The sequence below is a fragment of the Schistocerca piceifrons genome, chromosome X (assembly GCF_021461385.2).
Source record: "Schistocerca piceifrons isolate TAMUIC-IGC-003096 chromosome X, iqSchPice1.1, whole genome shotgun sequence".
Classification (NCBI taxonomy): Eukaryota; Metazoa; Arthropoda; class Insecta; order Orthoptera; family Acrididae; genus Schistocerca; species Schistocerca piceifrons.
Genome location: NC_060149.1, coordinates 205,507,669 through 205,524,991, shown reverse-complemented (window position 1 = coordinate 205,524,991; position 17,323 = coordinate 205,507,669). Strand labels below are relative to the sequence as shown.

The window sequence follows — 17,323 nt, the reverse complement described above, 5'->3', positions numbered from 1 at the left end:
GATGTTAGTATCATTATTAAATGTTTAGTTGTATAAAAATTGACACGATGTGACTCAATTGATATGCTCATTTACTCCGAGTGGATCCTTGTACTGATTTGATTGCTGCAGAATAAAAACATACAACTATGAGAGACAACATCCAAACAAGGAAAAAAGGTTCAAGGATACAAATGAAATGGGGAATTTCATTTCTCTGTCCAACTGCATCATAGATAGATCAAAGTTACCATTTCAGTGCAAAGAAATTAGACTGACAACTCATTCAAAATTATTGTATTTGTTTATTAAACTTTTGAAATGCAACAATCACATCAAATACTATTAAAGCCACAGCCTTACTGCTGAGATCAGCTTTTCAGGAACTAAAAAGTACAAATATGAAAATGGCATTGCAGCCTGTTATACTTCTGAGCAAATATATCACATAATGAGTACAAAACTAGCAATCACAATGGAAGAAGAGAAGCATTAGTATGATAATATTAGTCAATTTTTACTAAAAAAACATCGATTTTACTGTTAATATGCCCGTAACTTGCAAAAAGTGCTACTGCAGAATAATGACGGTATTCATTGAAACTTAATCAAGAATATAAATAACCATAGTTTCATTACAACAAATCATAAAAGTCTAAGAAAATGCAATACAGATGCATGTAATGAATTTTGTTCATCTGTCAACAGCACTCTTGCTAACAATATTATTGGAGATCCCCCTCCCCAATATATTTCAATATGGGATCCACAATACTGATTTAATTAATGCACAACATCTCATTTTATGGCACTGCAAACTAAAAATGCATGAAAATACTGTGAATCAGATACCATCACTACAGTATGATTTTTTCACATAGTTAAAACTAAGGTCTCTTTTTATGCATGAAACAAAAACTATGACAAATCCACATCAAAATCATACATACAAAAATATAAATGTACAAGAAGCCATATAAATTTCAATATGAGCCAGAAAAAAAGCAAAATTCTATTTACTGAAATGTCTTACGTCTCAGAACACCAGGTGACAGCAAGGCAGCAGGCAATATATGAGTGACTGAACAGAAGAAAAAATTAAAATATAAGGGCAGCAGCAGATGGTCATCATTATGTTGAAACACTGAAAACCGTGAAGCCTCATCCATTTTAAAATAGAGGACAAATGGAATTGCAAGATTAGTATTTTAAAACAACTGAAGTATTATTGATCACTACTTATGGTTTCTACAGAAGAACAAAAATAGAGTGAAGGGGCTCTACCTATAAAATTTTCATGGCTTGCCAAACTGTCACTTAATTGAAGTAATTTACAACAGGTATTACATTACAATGAACATGCAGATCTGACTAGCTGGCAGGAACAACCTTTATTAATGGCATGAAGTATGTTGTTGTTGTAGTGGTGGTAGCAGCAGCAGGAGGAGGAAAAGAAGAAGAAAACACAGATGATGAAAAAACAAGTAACATGTAAACTGAAATAAAAATGTAGCATTTACAAAAATTTAGACTGCAAAATTGAATGTAAAATTTATAAAAATGAAGAACAAAACAATAATGTAAATGTAAAAAAAAAATTAAGACTGACGAACAAACATAACTTCCATAAAAACATAGATCACTCAGATCATTTATAGTACTTGTTAATTACACAAGAGAGTATTAAAAGCTAAATGGAAAACTGTTTACATGTCTGGCACAGTGTTCTAAAATGAAGAACACACATGTTCTGTCTTATGGAGCTATAACAACTCAACATATAAAAAGGTCATATCTGTAAAAAAGAAAAAACAATACAAATAGTAATTTCAGTACATAAAGTAATATTAAATATTCTACTATAAACCTTTCTTTCCTAATACACACTTGAAAAGTAGCTAAAATACAAGAAATTATAAAATGGAGTGCAAAAGTTTCATAAATATTAAAAATTATAGCAGTTCTTCCCTTTCCAAAATAAACCTTTCCTACAAATATAATGTCTGCCAGATTTACTTTAATAATTTAGACATATGTGGAAGACAAGTTATATATAATTCAGTCTTGCATACTGGTGTCACATGTGAAAGTCTGACTAAGGCACACTGTGGTTACAAACTACAAACAATGTTTTACTTGTACAAAATTGAGAGAATGTGTGTGAGCACTGGAAGAAAAGTACAGTGACCAAAACAGATATAAGCAAGAAACTTAGATGCTACAGATACAGAAGCTGTATTATACTATGGAGGTACGACATTTATAACTAACAGCTATCAAAGAGAGGAAGTACAAGTGGAACAACTTAACCTACATCTTGAAGGAATGGCAGTTAAGTCAAATTAGAGCCTCTTAAACACACAAAAATCTCTGAGCATAACAGTAAAAAACACACACACACACACACACACACACACACACACACACACACACGAGATCACCAAAGTTTATGAACACATTATTTTTGTTTGGCAATATGATAAACTGAAGTAGCAAAATTAACAATAGCAACACATTTTTAATAAAATGTAAATTTAGAAATTAAAGTAGATAATAATAATAAACATCTTATATATACAGAACAGTCTTCCATTTTATATGGTAAAATGGGCAAAATTGCCCAAACATATTATGTTACAAAAGTTTCTTATACTGCACATCAGAAGAGTAAGAAATTAGATTTCCTTTCAGTATCTCAATCACAGCCACAGCACTAGTATATTGTACTAAAATAGTCAGCTTTTAGTTTGTTAGTTTGTGTTCAAATAGGACAGTAAATTCTTGGCTGCTACTTTCCTTCTTTTTCTGTGGTCTTCTTCCAGTTGCTGCATATGAGGTGTCAAATTGCACCTGAAATGGCAAAGTAAATTAGTGGAATCAAAACACCTATTTCAACAAAACAAAAAACAACTTTAGGTACTGAATTTAAAACTAGTTTACTAATAATTAATGCCAACCCAGTAGTGTGAGAAACAAAAGCACAAATAAATTACTTTCCATTCAACAGCTTATAGTTCACTGTTAATTCAATGTGCCTGATGGCTGGCTCTCTGTCAATACACATAACCTGACTCATTCCAAACCCCTGTACCGTATTTACTCGAATCTAAGCCGCACTTTTTTCCGGTTTTTGTAATCCAAAAAACCGCCTGCGGCTTAGAATCGAGTGCAAAGCAAGCGGAAATTCTGAGAAATCTTGATAGGTGCTGCCACAACTAACTTCTGCCGTCGAATATATATAGCGCTACACAGGGATGCTTTGTAGGCACAAAGATAAATACTGGCGCCAAAACCTCTGCGTCAGTAAATAATTTTTTTTAAAAAAGGTGGAAGACAAGCTCTTTTTCTCCGCCCCGAGTTTCGACAACTGCATTTTCATACATTAGCCAATGAAGTAAATACAAATTCCGTTTTGTTCATATTCGAATGTAGCAGAATTTCAATGTACTACGAAAATCCGACTGGCAAGACTGTTTGGGATGTTTGTCAATATGGCCAACTCTACGTTCTGAATATTTTCCTACCGGTGAGAAGAGATGGTTGCTAATAGGAACCTGATGAAATGTGAATCACATGTAGTATTCTCTTCACCATAAGAATTATTCGAATATAAACATTTTGCCATGTATTCTTTCGTGTTTGCTGCTGTCTCATTTAAATCCTCTCTGCCTAATAAAGTACGAAACTAGAGTGAGACAATAGCGAACGCGGAAGAATATACGTATCGTGTCATGTTTATATTCGTATTATTCTTATGCCTAATAGTGATACAGTCAGAAATTAAGCACGGCTACTGACTAGATTTTTAAATCTAAGATGACTAATTTCTGTGCAGGATTTGATGTACTAAAGAAGCGGCCACAAAGATTTTTAAACGGAGAAAAGTTTTCGCCAAACTCTCGTTCAGAACATGTTCTATCATACACAGTCTATTATTTGGTTCTTGTTGATCATTATCAAAGAAAGCAGCAGTGTAAGTAACAACAAATAGCAGTCTCTTGCCATTGTTTCGCTAATGAGACGATTCCTCTCTTTTTTTAATTGTAGGCGGCGGTAGCGCGCACAAAAGCAAGCCATGCCGCGAGCAGCGACAGGCCGTAAACACGCACTATCAGAATGCGGCAAACAATGCATGACACAATACAGTAATGCATTTCCAGCTTAGAGTGACGTAAACACCTCTAACAAAGATGACGGGACTTATCAGATCAAAGTAAAATAAGCAATCGATTCAAACCAGACGAAGCATGTGAAAAAGGAAGGGTACCCGCATAAATACGGACGGAGCGCCTGATGCATAGCAATGGCTACCTGGTAAAGCTTAACTGCTAAGCTTACGACTCGAACCGAACTACTGTGGCTGTATCATCATTCATTGGACCTAAATCGTGTCTCATATTACAATGGACCAACTTTGTTTCGATTTGGAGGTGCGGCCTAAAACTTTTCTCCCCCCTTGAATTTCGAGTCTCAAATTTCAGGTGCGGCTTAGATTCGAGTAAATACGGTACTCTTTGAGCTTATAAGTCGTCCACAGAATATGACAAACGGACGGACGTACGAACTGCTTTCAAAGCTGCTGAGCACAGTCGCCTCTAAAATCTAGGGCTTGTGACTACGCCTCATTTTCTTTATAAACAGTCCTCCTTCCTCAATACTAGTCCTACATTTATTTATTTTACTTTTATGGCCTCAATGAACAACTTTAGTCAATTATTTGCAGGTCACCGTTAGTTAGTATGGAAACAATGGGGCCCGTCTCTGAGGAAGGTACTAAAGCAAATTTGTATCTGCTTTTTTTACATGGATATAGTTTACATTTATTTTCAATAGAGATGGGTGTTATGGTGTTCTATCTCACTGTAACAACTTTGTGGTCACCAATTCCTGTATCCATCATGACACTACTTGCTCAGGACTGACTGTCACTAAGAACTCTAGTATGTTACTGTACTCATTCACACTTTGCGTGGGCTCATGAATTAATTGCTCACAGTAATTTTCAGAGAAAGCATGTAGTAGACTTTCGGGCAATGTTTCACTCCTACCATCGACTTTAAATAATATATTTTCACAGACATATCGAGTAAGTTGAAGTCACCACCAATTATAATTCTTTAAGTCTGATACTTATTCAAAATGAGACTAAAAGTATTCTTTGACCTTCCAGCAACTATCAGAGTCAGGGAGAGGGAGCAATAAAGAAGCCAATTATTAATTTACTCTGGTTGTTGGGCGTAACCGCTACCCTTACTAACTCACATCAATTATCTACTTCAATTTCACGACAAGATAAACTACTACTAATAGCAACAAACATGTCCCCACCAACCAAACTTAGTCTATCTTTTCTGTACACCATTTGGTCCTTGGCAAAAATTTTGGCTGAAATTACCTATACCTTTAACCAGTTTTTAGTATTTGAAATTATTTCTGCTTCAGTGCTTTCCATGAGCTCTTTGAGATCTAATTCTTTTCCAACACAGCTGCAACAATTTGCAACTCCGAGGCTGATGTGTTTGCTATCTCTGCTCCATTTGGGACTGTATCCTTGTGTGAGCTTTTCTGAGATCATCTGACCTAAAATTTGTTTTGAGTATTTGTATTTACACACACAATTTCTCGTGAAATTACATGCACGTTTTCTTGGGTACTGGATCCACAATGGGGTAAAGAATTAAAAACAGTTTGCGTAGGACAGACTCAATCTCCCAAAATGTTTATTTCAAATCAAATTCTTCTCAAAACTGAATATTTTTTTCTGGAACAGTACTTAAGTTACTGGTTAACTTTCTATGGTACATAGTTTCTTCTCACACAGAAGCCGTATTTTCACTGGAGAGCCTATGTGGTACAAATAAGAGGAATATAGTTGTAGCACAGACCTACCTAATATCTGTAAGGTTCCCTACTTTGGAGTTCAACATGTAGGCTGACACAGCGTTGTAATATTTCAGTTTTTTAACACATTTCTCAACTAAACCTGCTCCCTATTTATCATCAAGATCCTCCCATACTAAATATCAAGGCAGCTTTCTAAACATTCTCTCATATGATAACAAAGCAAATGTGAAAACAAACTGTTTATTGATACATTCAAGTGTTACAGAATACTGAAGTTACTAAAAGCAAATTAAAATACCTCATTTTTAACATTTATGCCTATTTCATACTGAAAATTTCAAATGGAATAAGTAGCCAAATGAGAAGATAACCAGTTGTCTTGACTACAATTTACTACAGATAACTTGAGTAAAAACTGTTTACTGGAACTGGAAAGATAGCACTTAGAAGTAGAAATGATTAACACTCAATATACAGCTGTCCTCAACTCAAAGATGCATTTGAACACCAACTACAGCACTTTATTGGTCCTGTTTGAGGTGGTGTATACTAGAGCATTCCTCCAACCTTTGAACTGTCTTACTGAGCCCATTTTAGGTGCACCTTCAATTTTACATGGACTCAAAGCTAATGGTGGAACTTGACCTTTCTCAAATACACAAAACATTGCTAATGATGGCAAAGTCCCAAGTGGCAAGAAAAATCCTAGGAATGGCTAGGAATTGAACCTTTTTGGCTGGTAGTTACACTGACTCACAGAGCTACCAAATCACAGTTCACACAAATACTGATCTCTGTCCATCATTTCTGCTTGTAATAGAATGACCTATTCACCAAAATTAGCATAAATTAAAACCACTCTTCTTCCCACACCATGGATACAGTTGAACAGGTCAATTCAGTTTTCTTAGTCCCAAAAACATTTTTCTCTGTGCTACACTGTCGTATAATAAATAAGATATGTTCAGTGAGATATTTCATTATGACTGGACTGAGTAATTCCCAACAATTTGGAGACCAAACCCAAGCATAGATCGAGCCACAATTTTGTGTTAAAAAGACTGCACCGGAGTACTGCCCCGGCAGAAATTTTCTCAATGCATGAGCCATCTACTTGTCAAAAACTGGACTCATTTAATATAAGAACAATGCACGGACATCTCACTACTTATTCCTTGATTGGTGCTGCCTCCTGTTGTTAATCTTAAGAATTATTTTGAAAGAAACATTAGCAAACATGACAGCTGCTGTCGCAAATAGCTGAGCCAATAGTCACACTGACAATTTCATGCATGCACTCATTAGGTTTCACAGTTTGCTGTCATTCTGCAACAAATACGCCATGTTTGTTGCATGAGCAAAAAATTTTGGAAGCTCAAGTGGAAGAAATTGCTCAATAACTCACACTGGACTTTTTTCTTGGGAGAATAATTATACTTTCAGTCATCATTATTTTAAAATTTGATGATCTATCACCCAAGAACTAAAGTGAATATGAAAATTAAATCTTTAAGCCCAGTCCTTTTTTAAGGGTTTATTACTCTTGACTATACATTGCTTACATATGTGCCAGTAATGCTTCCCATAATGGCACAAATGGCCTGTTTCCTAGGCTCCAAAGTGCTAACAGACAGGACACAGCATATGACACTGAAAAGTGTCTTATTTATAAGACACATAAGCAACACTTGGTGTACTCTAGAAAGTGTAAGAATAGAACTGGTATTCATGTTACACATTAATGAGTCAGTGCAAAGTATTTTCTACATTCTCAGTCTTTTCTTAGACGATGCTATTAACTATAAGGAGGATTTGCCCAACACAAATTTTAGTAATTTTCAGCCAGTTCTTCACAAATTACCCGCTTGGTACAAACAAGGACAACCGTCTCTTGAAAATAAAATTTTACATTTACTGAAATTTAAGAATTGAATACATGCTTGATTAATCACAAAGGAAGTTACTAATGAATGAATGAATCCTGTTGTACAAATACATGGTAGGCACAAGGTTTAGAGATCAGAAGTGGAACAATCACAAACTCAGCTGTGGTAAAAGCGAATGAGAAGGTTCAATTTATTTTATTTATGCATTTATTTTACCTGGCAAGATTAGGGCCCTCAGGCCCTCTCTTACACCTAACCAGGCATACTCAGATTCAACAAATTTCAGTTTCTACAGAACATTAACGACATATAACATGTTATACAGTATTAATGTTAAAGAAAAAAAATAGAGATTATAAAAGTAGTACAATGATAATTATAACAATCAAAACATAATTATAACAATCAAGAATAATAATAATAATAATAATAATAATAATAATAATAATGACTATGTATATGAAAGTAAACATTTTCTTTTATGAATGTCAGTCCTATTGCTAGTTGGGAATTTTCTCGTTATATTCTTGCAGCATATGAGTTATTCTCATCAAGCAGAGACATAAGACGATGGAATGGGGTGAAAGAGAGATAGAGAAGGTAGATAGGTTAGAGGAAGAGAAATAGAATGGTAAAATTCGAAGCTATGATGGAGAGGAGAAAGAAAAAGATGAGAGGGGCACAACAATGGTGGCTATACCGTTCCTAATATGTAAGTCTTGAGTTCCCTCTTGAATGTTGAGTGGTTCTGGACAAGACAGATCACAGGGGAGCGTGTTCCATAGTCGTATGGCTGAGATGGAGAAAGATTTTGTGTTATGTAAAGGTACAGCCAAGATGCTAGACGTATCCGATATGGTATTGCAGTTGTGGAATGATGATAGGTGTTTAATGTGAGAAGATAAGTATTGGGGGCACCAGTGGCTAAGAAATCGATGAAGTAAGCACATCATGTGGAGATCGCGTGCCTTATGTGGGCGTATCCAACCTAGCTGGGAGTATGAAGGACTGATATGATCATACAACCATATATTGCATACGTATCTAACGCAAGCGTTCATCACTAGCTCGAGGCATCTCGAATTTTCACTATTTGTGCCGTGTTGAACTACATCACAGTAGTAAAGATTAGGCAAGACTAGTGTTTGGACTAATTTTTGTTTAACATGGGTTGGAAATATTTTTCTAAATTTTTGAATTGCATGTAGGGAGGAGAGCGATTTACGGCAAGCTGCGACTGTTTGTTCTTCCCAGTTTAGGTGTTCATCCAAGATTATTCCAAGGTCCTTTACTGTTTTTGGTATGGTAGTTGGGTACCATTGAGGAGTATTTGAGAGACTGTTTCGCAAAAGTACCGACTGATTAACTTTGGATGAGATATAAGTATGACCTGGGATTTCTTGGGGTTTAGTTTCAGACCTAGGTTCTGTGCCCATCGAGAAACAGAGCAAAGATCTGCGTTCATACTCGCTACTGCGTCAGCGATGTTCTTGGGGCTTGCACTTATGTACAGTTTGATGTCCTCCGCATATAGATGGTAGTTGCAGGAGTGAATCACTGAGAGAAATATCATTAATGTACAGTGAGAAGAGTAATGGACCAAGGACGGAACCTTGGGGAACTCCAGAGCGCACATTTTTCCATGATTTTTCCGACCCACAAATGACTTGTTGACTTCTGTTTTTGAGGTAGCTGTCGAACCAGTGTATTGCACTGTTTGAGAAATTCAGCTGCTTCATTTTAATTAGTAATATATCAAAGTCAACTGTATCAAAAGCCTTGCTAAAGTCAAGCAGTGTTAGGATGTTAGCTTCACGTCTGTCCATAGCATGTTTAATGTCATCAGTTACTTTGATTAATGCAGTTGCTGTACTATGGTGCTTTCGAAAGCCTGACTGATATTTGTCGTGGATGTTATGAGTTTTGAGGTAATCCGTCAGCTGTTCATGGACGATGTATTCTAGGGCTTTAGATATTGCAGGAAGTATGCTGATCGGCCTGTAGTCACCTGGCGACTTAGGGTTGTCAGTCTTGGGTATAGGTTGAATTAAACTTTGCTTCCACTCAGTAGGATATGTACTACTGACAAGAGACAGGTTGAAGATGTCTGTGATAACTGGAGTAATAGTGTTTACGATGTTCTTAATCATGCCAATGCTCACTCCATCATTTCCTACTGCCTCGGAAGAGATTCTCATAATTGCCTTGTGTACTGTGCCGGTAGTGACATGTTTTAGGAAAAACTTGTCTCTCGAGAGATTGATATCTTGGGGCTGGTAATTTGTCGCTGCGTGGCGGCTTACAGCTGTTGAGAAGAAATCATTTAATTCTTCTGCAGGCGCTTCATAAACAGCGTCAGATCTTCGCTTCCCTACACCGAAACTGCGCAGCTTTTTCCACAGTGCAGCAGGTTTTGATATGCCGCATACGACAGAGCGGGCGTGTCTGATTTTGGCATTCCTCACGCTTTGCTTGGTTCTATTTCGGAGTTTCCTATAAGCTTCGTACGCCTCGGGAGTTGGGTTACGCTTGAAGGCCCTATGTGCAGAATCACGTTTATTCATTAACTGGCGTAATCCAGTGGTGAGCCACGGAGCGGGAGCTCTCTTTACCTTGACAGTGCGTTGAGGAGCATGTTTATCATACAGTGCAATAATTTTGCGACATAATTCCCGAATTTTTCCGTCTAAAGTCGGTTCATTGCTTATATCATGCCAAGGGATGTCTGAGCAATCCTTTTGAAGAGCGTCATGGTTAACATTTTTTAGGTTTCTGTAGGTTACCAGGTGAGATTTTTCTTTGGTAGTATGTACTGAGTAATTTAAGAATATCACGTCATGAGCAGAGAGTCCTGGAGTGGATATCTGATTGGCGCGAATTATTTTATCTGGTCGCTTTGTTGCTATTATATCTATGAGTGTATGGCTGTGTGGCGTGTGATGAGTTGGGTCCAGCGGTGTTAAACTCATATCATTGGAGTGCAACAGTCTCCTTAGTTTTTCTGCAGAGGGAGATTTTAACTGTAAGTCGATGTTTGTGTTGCCCATTATGATTGTGTGTTCATACAGTGTCACGAGCGAGGACAGGGCAGACTGAAAGGAGGACATAGCACCGACATTTGGAGGTTTATAGATTACTCCAATTTGCAGTTTCTGATTTGATGTATTTATTTCGAAAAACAAGAACTCTGCTTCTCCTTCGCCCTTTGCATCCGATGTGCATAGTATAGTAGGTCTCAGATCAGAGCAAACATAGGCACCCACACCACCCCCGCGTGGTGTTTCACGATCTGCCCTTAGGAGAGAGTAACCAGTGATTCGGATAGCGTCGGAAGAAATGTTTGGTTTCAACCAAGTTTCAGAGACGAGGATAATATGGAACAGCGATTCGCAGAACAGGTCACGGAACTCGTCGAAGTGAGCCGTTAGCGACTGAGCGTTCGCGTGGGTCACAAAGAGCCCGCCGCCGGAACCGGTCCGTCCCATTGTGGCCGCCTGTAGGACCGAGCGCGCTCCGTCTACCTGCTGGCCGGAAGAGGGACAAAAGCTGGATTTCGCGGGGGAAGACATATTTACAGGTGTGTCCAAGGTCGTGGCTGACTCAAGCGTCTGTGGGCTAAAGGTGAAAGACAAGCTGGAGGTATCGGAGAAGGGAGCGAAAAGAAAGATGGAAAGTGGCAGTAGTGGTTACGAAAAAGATAATAGTAGTAGTAGTGGTAGTGACGAGGATGAAAATAACAGATATAGAAAGGCGGTTTTATGGAGATTCCTGTTAATGGAGAATGTTAATTCCCGTTTGACTGACAATATGAATATACATGAGCACTTATGATAGACAAATAAAGAAGCAATATTTATGTGAAACAATTGACTGATTTTAAATAGAGTACTTATGGTACATATAGAAATAACGAAGCAATATTTACGTAAAAAATGAAAAGAAAGAACAAAAAATTAACTTATATTAGACAGAGTACAATATGAGACTGTGTCTCGCGAGATTTCGCTCAGTCTTTCAGTTCGGACATGTTCGTCACCGTTTTCCTCCCTCCTTCCGTCTTGACTACGATCCTGCCATCCTGGGTCCATACATTTTGAAGGTCGAACTGTGTGATCGCAGTGTTCAAAACTTTTAGTCTTTCGCGCGTCAGATCTTCCCTCAGGGTAACCCCACTCTTGCCGAGTTTTCTTTTCTGAGCAAACACTTCAGCTCTTTTCCGGTATGACACAAATTTAATTATTATGGGCCTGGGTTTCATCGCACCTGGTATCCTGCGCCCAACACGGTGGCTTCTGTCAATAACGGCCACGTCGATCTGCACGCCAAGTTTCTCACGCACGAGGCTAATGGCCAGGTCGTCGGTGTTTTCACGATCGTTTTCAGCTACCCCGAACAAGCGCAAGCTGTTCCTTCGCTGATACTGCTCAATTTCATCTGTGGCCGCAGACAGTTTAGCTTCTAGGTCGGCGGCTTTTTTCTCTTGTGCGGCCAGGGACTTTTTAAGAGACTGGATTTCGGTGCTGTTGCGCCTGACAGACTCTTGCAGTTTGTACATGACCGCGGCCGTCACAGAGTCCGTGATGGATTGTGCTATTACGTCTAGCGTGTCTTTACTGTGCAGCGCCGCACTCACCTGGGACCGGACGAGCTCCCCGATGTCGGGAAGCGAGGCCTCACCTGCCGCCGGAGACCGTGCGCCCGCGCTGCCTGCGCCCCTGTAGCCTCGCCTGCTGCCGCTTACTCGTGCTCTTCCCATTTTTCACTCACTTATCACTTGTGGTAATCAACGGAGAACAACACACCACGGCAAGTAACACTTGTTTAGTCGGATGCACACGTTGTGGACTGCCGCACTTCTCTGTAACACCTTCAATGAGCGGAAAAACTCGCGAGCCAAAGAAACGCGCGTCACTCAGTGGCTGTCATTTTGATGATTTATTGATAGGATGCTGGGAATGGCAATCTGTCTATGGAAAAGATTGCTGATAGAATACCCACAAGGCATATACCGGAATAGTACTGAAGAGTATACCAAACTAGTTAAATTTTCTGCACTATTACATATGTCTACAGGGAACCAATCACACACGTCCTGGCAGGTGGGTGCATTTCTTTATTTTCATTCATTGTTTCCATCCTGCAATATTCATTATTATAATGAGTAACTTAGTGGTAATTATGGTGCAAAAGACTGAAATTTGCTGCCAATACCCAATACAAATTTTCCATCTATTATTTTCATGTGGAAATAGCATGTACATTGCTTTTGGAAAACAATGATTCACAAAACTCGATTTATATAACACATGGAACAGTTAACTTTGTGAATGCCAGGTGACTGTGCACAGAACAAATTCTGCAACACAGCAAACAAAGGGTATAAAGGGTTTTCAATATCTGTCAATTTACAAAGGAAGTGTATATCATCACTGACCAACCAAGACACTCTCTTTCGAATACTAGTTACATTTGTATTAAGATGTAAAGGCAATAATCATCATAAAGTAGGCATTCACAGAGAAATAAAAAGTATAATTCATGAGAGAACTGAGCAATGAATTTGAAATATGAAAAAAGGGCAGAAATATGAAAAAAGGGCACAGCAAAGGTTAATGCCCATTACCAATCAAGTGTGTCCTCAAAAAAAAAAAAAAAAAAATGGAGAAGAGCAGGTGCACCAATACACTAACTAGATAGGACTTAAACCCAAAATTGTGGAATTAAATTGTGCAGTATTTGCAGATTGCTTAGCACTAATTGCCAAAGAATGATGCACAAAAACAACTTGAAATGTTGGAGGAACAAGCAAGGAAAACTGTACTACAAATGTCATATTGAAAAACAAAATTCACGACCGATGTAACAACTGCACAAGCTAAGCTCAAAATTGGCAATAAAGTATTCTGTGTCATCTATGTATCAACATCACATACACCAAAAAAAAAAAAAAAAAAAAAATCCACACCAAAACCATAAAATCTGAGTTACAATGTGAATGCAAAGAATCCAGTTCATAGAACACACACAGAAAGAATTGGCTCACACAGGTTAATCCATCAGATTCAAATTTTCTTGAAAAATAAAACTACTACAAATAACTGGTAAAAAGACCTTAAAACAATAAGGACTGGAAAATGTACTGTCCAATAAGCAATCAGGAAAGTCTCTCAAACATGGGATTTTCAGGAAGAAGAAAGGATCAAACAACATACATAGCTGTAGAAACAGAAACACACACACTAGTTGTCCACGACAGAACATTGGGCTAAAATTAAAGCCAACAAGTGTTTATTTCGTATGGTCCTAAGTAACCAATTCGCAAAGTGTCTTTGACAATGAACATTCTTTAGAATCAATTAATATGAAACTTGTCTTGGCTGATCACAACCTTATCATGAGAAAGCTTAACTTGGATAGCATACTGTTACACCAGCTGACAAATTTCCTGTTTGATATGAAAAGTTGAAATTGTGTGCCTGACTGGGATTACAACCCATATACCCATCAACTGGTCCCACCTCTGATGTGATACACATTTTTAATTTATATAAAATTATCACGTTTCCAGGCAAGTGAGATGATCAAAATGGTACAATGTTACACTGTGGGACAGTCTCCCATTACCAGGTCCCATACAAGCTATTGGAAAGAGGAGCCATATTCATGTCTTAGCATTGTCAATTTCATTTTGATCTGCTTCCCGAGTACACGTTTCTTGATTGGACGTGTTTTTAGCTACCAGTATTGGGTCCTGTGCTGAATTCAGTTCATTATCTCTATCTCACTTCATTAGAATTTATATTGTTTACTTCAGTAAACTGATGCACAAACCTTACACTTTGCTCTATAACCTGCTCCTTTAAAAGTTAAATGAGTGCCCTTTGTCTAAGATATTCCCAGTGATAGTTGCTCTGTTTTAACTTTTACAGATAACAGATTCAAACCTTGTACCATTCATGCTACCCGAGTATGTGCAATTTTCTGGTGCTGTAATGCCATCTACAAAAATGAACTGTGAACTCATTTAATTGAGGACTGAACATGACTGAAATGATAGTAGGTGCTACTACACACAACTATCAGACTCCCATGATAAAACATTAATTTACTGGTATCACAGATTAAATTCATTAATTCAATATACAAACTATTAATTATCCTATTTCAACTAACTTAATCATTCATAATTACCTCACTTGCTTCGTTACGAGTGATGGAATCACAGGAAGCATACGTCCTGCAGGAGGAAACAGTTCATTAGTGACCATGAACAAAACAAATCACATGTACAAAGAATTACTATGTTTTAATAGAACACCCCTCCCCCCTCCCTCTCTCAACTGTCGTTCTATTTCATCACACTGCAAGAGCCCCCAATTGAAATATATATTATATTTGTTTTTATTCACAATCTATTTGAAAATAAAAGGTGATTGCAATGGCAAAAGTAAATGAAATAAAATAAAAACTAGGTAGACTGACTGAATTGGCAATAGACTTTAATTCATGAAGACAGTGAATCGCGTCTAGTTCAGCCAACCTGAGCTAGGTTTTCTGTGATCTAATGCTTCATGATAATGCTAGGATGGTCTCTTTTAAATTGCCATGGAAGGTACTAAAGAAAGAAAGCACATGATGAAAGGGGGGAAAAAATTGGAGATGGCTTCAATATTTTAAGACATACTGGCAGTAAATATACTCCTTAGCAGTACACACTGTAAATACACTCCTGGAAATGGAAAAAAAAACACATTGACACCAGTGTGTCAGACCCACCATACTTGCTCCGGACACTGCGAGAGGGCTGTACAAGCAATGATCACACGCACGGCACAGCGGACACACCAGGAACGGCGGTGTTGGCCGTCGAATGGCGCTAGCTGCGCAGCATTTGTGCACCGCCGCCGTCAGTGTCAGCCAGTTTGCCGTGGCATACGGAGCTCCATCGCAGTCTTTAACACTGGTAGCATGCCGCGACAGCGTGGACGTGAACCGTATGTGCAGTTGACGGACTTTGAGCGAGGGCGTATAGTGGGCATGCGGGAGGCCGGGTGGACGTACCGCCGAATTGCTCAACACGTGGGGCGTGAGGTCTCCACAGTACATCGATGTTGTCGCTAGTGGTCGGCGGAAGGTGCACATGCCCGTCGACCTGGGACCGGACCGCAGCGACGCACGGATGCACGCCAAGACCGTAGGATCCTACGCAGTGCCGTAGGGGACCGCACCGCCACTTCCCAGCAAATTAGGGACACTGTTGCTCCTGGGGTATCGGCGAGGACCATTCGCAACCGTCTCCATGAAGCTGGGCTACGGTCCCGCACACCGTTAGGCCGTCTTCCGCTCACGTCCCAACATCGTGCAGCCCGCCTCCAGTGGTGTCGCGACAGGCGTGAATGGAGGGACGAATGGAGACGTGTCGTCTTCAGCGATGAGAGTCGCTTCTGCCTTGGTGCCAATGATGGTTGTATGCGTGTTTGGCGCCGTGCAGGTGAGCGCCACAATCAGGACTGCTTACGACCGAGGCACACAGGGCCAACACCCGGCATCATGGTGTGGGGAGCGATCTCCTACACTGGCCGTACACCACTGGTGATAGTCGAGGGGACACTGAATAGTGCACGGTACATCCAAACCGTCATCGAACCCATCGTTCTACCATTCCTAGACCGGCAAGGGAACTTGCTGTTCCAACAGGACAATGCACGTCCGCATGTATCCCGTGCCACCCAACATGCTCTAGAAGGTGTAAGTCAACTACCCTGGCCAGCAAGATCTCCGGATCTGTCCCCCATTGAGCATGTTTGGGACTGGATGAAGCGTCGTCTCACGCGGTCTGCTGGTCCAACTGAGGCGCCAGGTGGAAATGGCACGGCATGCCGTTCCACAGGACTACATCCAGCATTTCTACGATCGTCTCCATGGGAGAATAGCAGCCTGCATCGCTGCGAAAGGTGGATATACACTGTACTAGTGCCGACATTGTGCATGCTCTGTTGCCTGTGGTTCTGTCAGTGTGATCATGTGATGTATCTGACCTCAGGAATGTGTCAATAAAGTTTCCCCTTCCTGGGACAATGAATTCACGGTGTTCTTATTTCATTTTCCAGGAGTGTAAATATAAATTTCAGGGTATCTACAATTTACACAACGACAGGAAGAGAGAGACAAATAATTCATATATATCCACTGAAGAGCCAAAGAAACTTGTACACCTGCCTAATACAGTGTAGGGCCCCCGCAAGCATGCAGAAGTGCTGCAACACGATGTGCATGGACAGGACTAATGTCTGAAGCAGTGTTGGAGGGAAGTGACACTATGAATCCTGCAGAGCTGTCCATAAATCTCTGAGAGTACGAAGGGGTGGAGATCTCTCTGAAGAGCACATTGAAAGGCATCCCAGATATGTTCAATAATGTTCTTGTCTGGGGAGTTTGGCTCCAGGAACACACTTCTGAGTTTAAACAGTTCCGACAGCCACCATTCTGTAGCAATTCTGGATGTGTGGGGTGTCGCATTGTCCTGCTGGAATTCCCCAAGTCTGTTGGAAAGCACAATGGACATGAATGGATGCACGTGATCAGACAGGAAACTTACGTATGTGTCACCTGTC

General features: G+C 39.4%; 1 protein-coding gene across 5 annotated transcripts in view; it reads right to left on the bottom strand.

Moving 5' to 3' along the window:
* Positions 1-270: 270 nt before the first annotated feature.
* The window catches only part of LOC124721694 (membrane-associated tyrosine- and threonine-specific cdc2-inhibitory kinase), a 187,728-nt gene continuing 170,675 nt past the window's right edge, over positions 271-17,323 (bottom strand). For all 5 annotated transcript variants that reach the window (XM_047246774.1, XM_047246776.1, XM_047246778.1 and 2 more), the window contains 2 exons: positions 14,901-14,946; positions 271-2,829 (listed from right to left, as the gene is read on the bottom strand). In XM_047246774.1, coding sequence (XP_047102730.1) covers positions 2,722-2,829; positions 14,901-14,946 — 154 coding nt within the window. In that variant the 3' untranslated portion in view covers positions 271-2,721. The remainder of the gene's footprint in view (positions 2,830-14,900; positions 14,947-17,323) is intronic.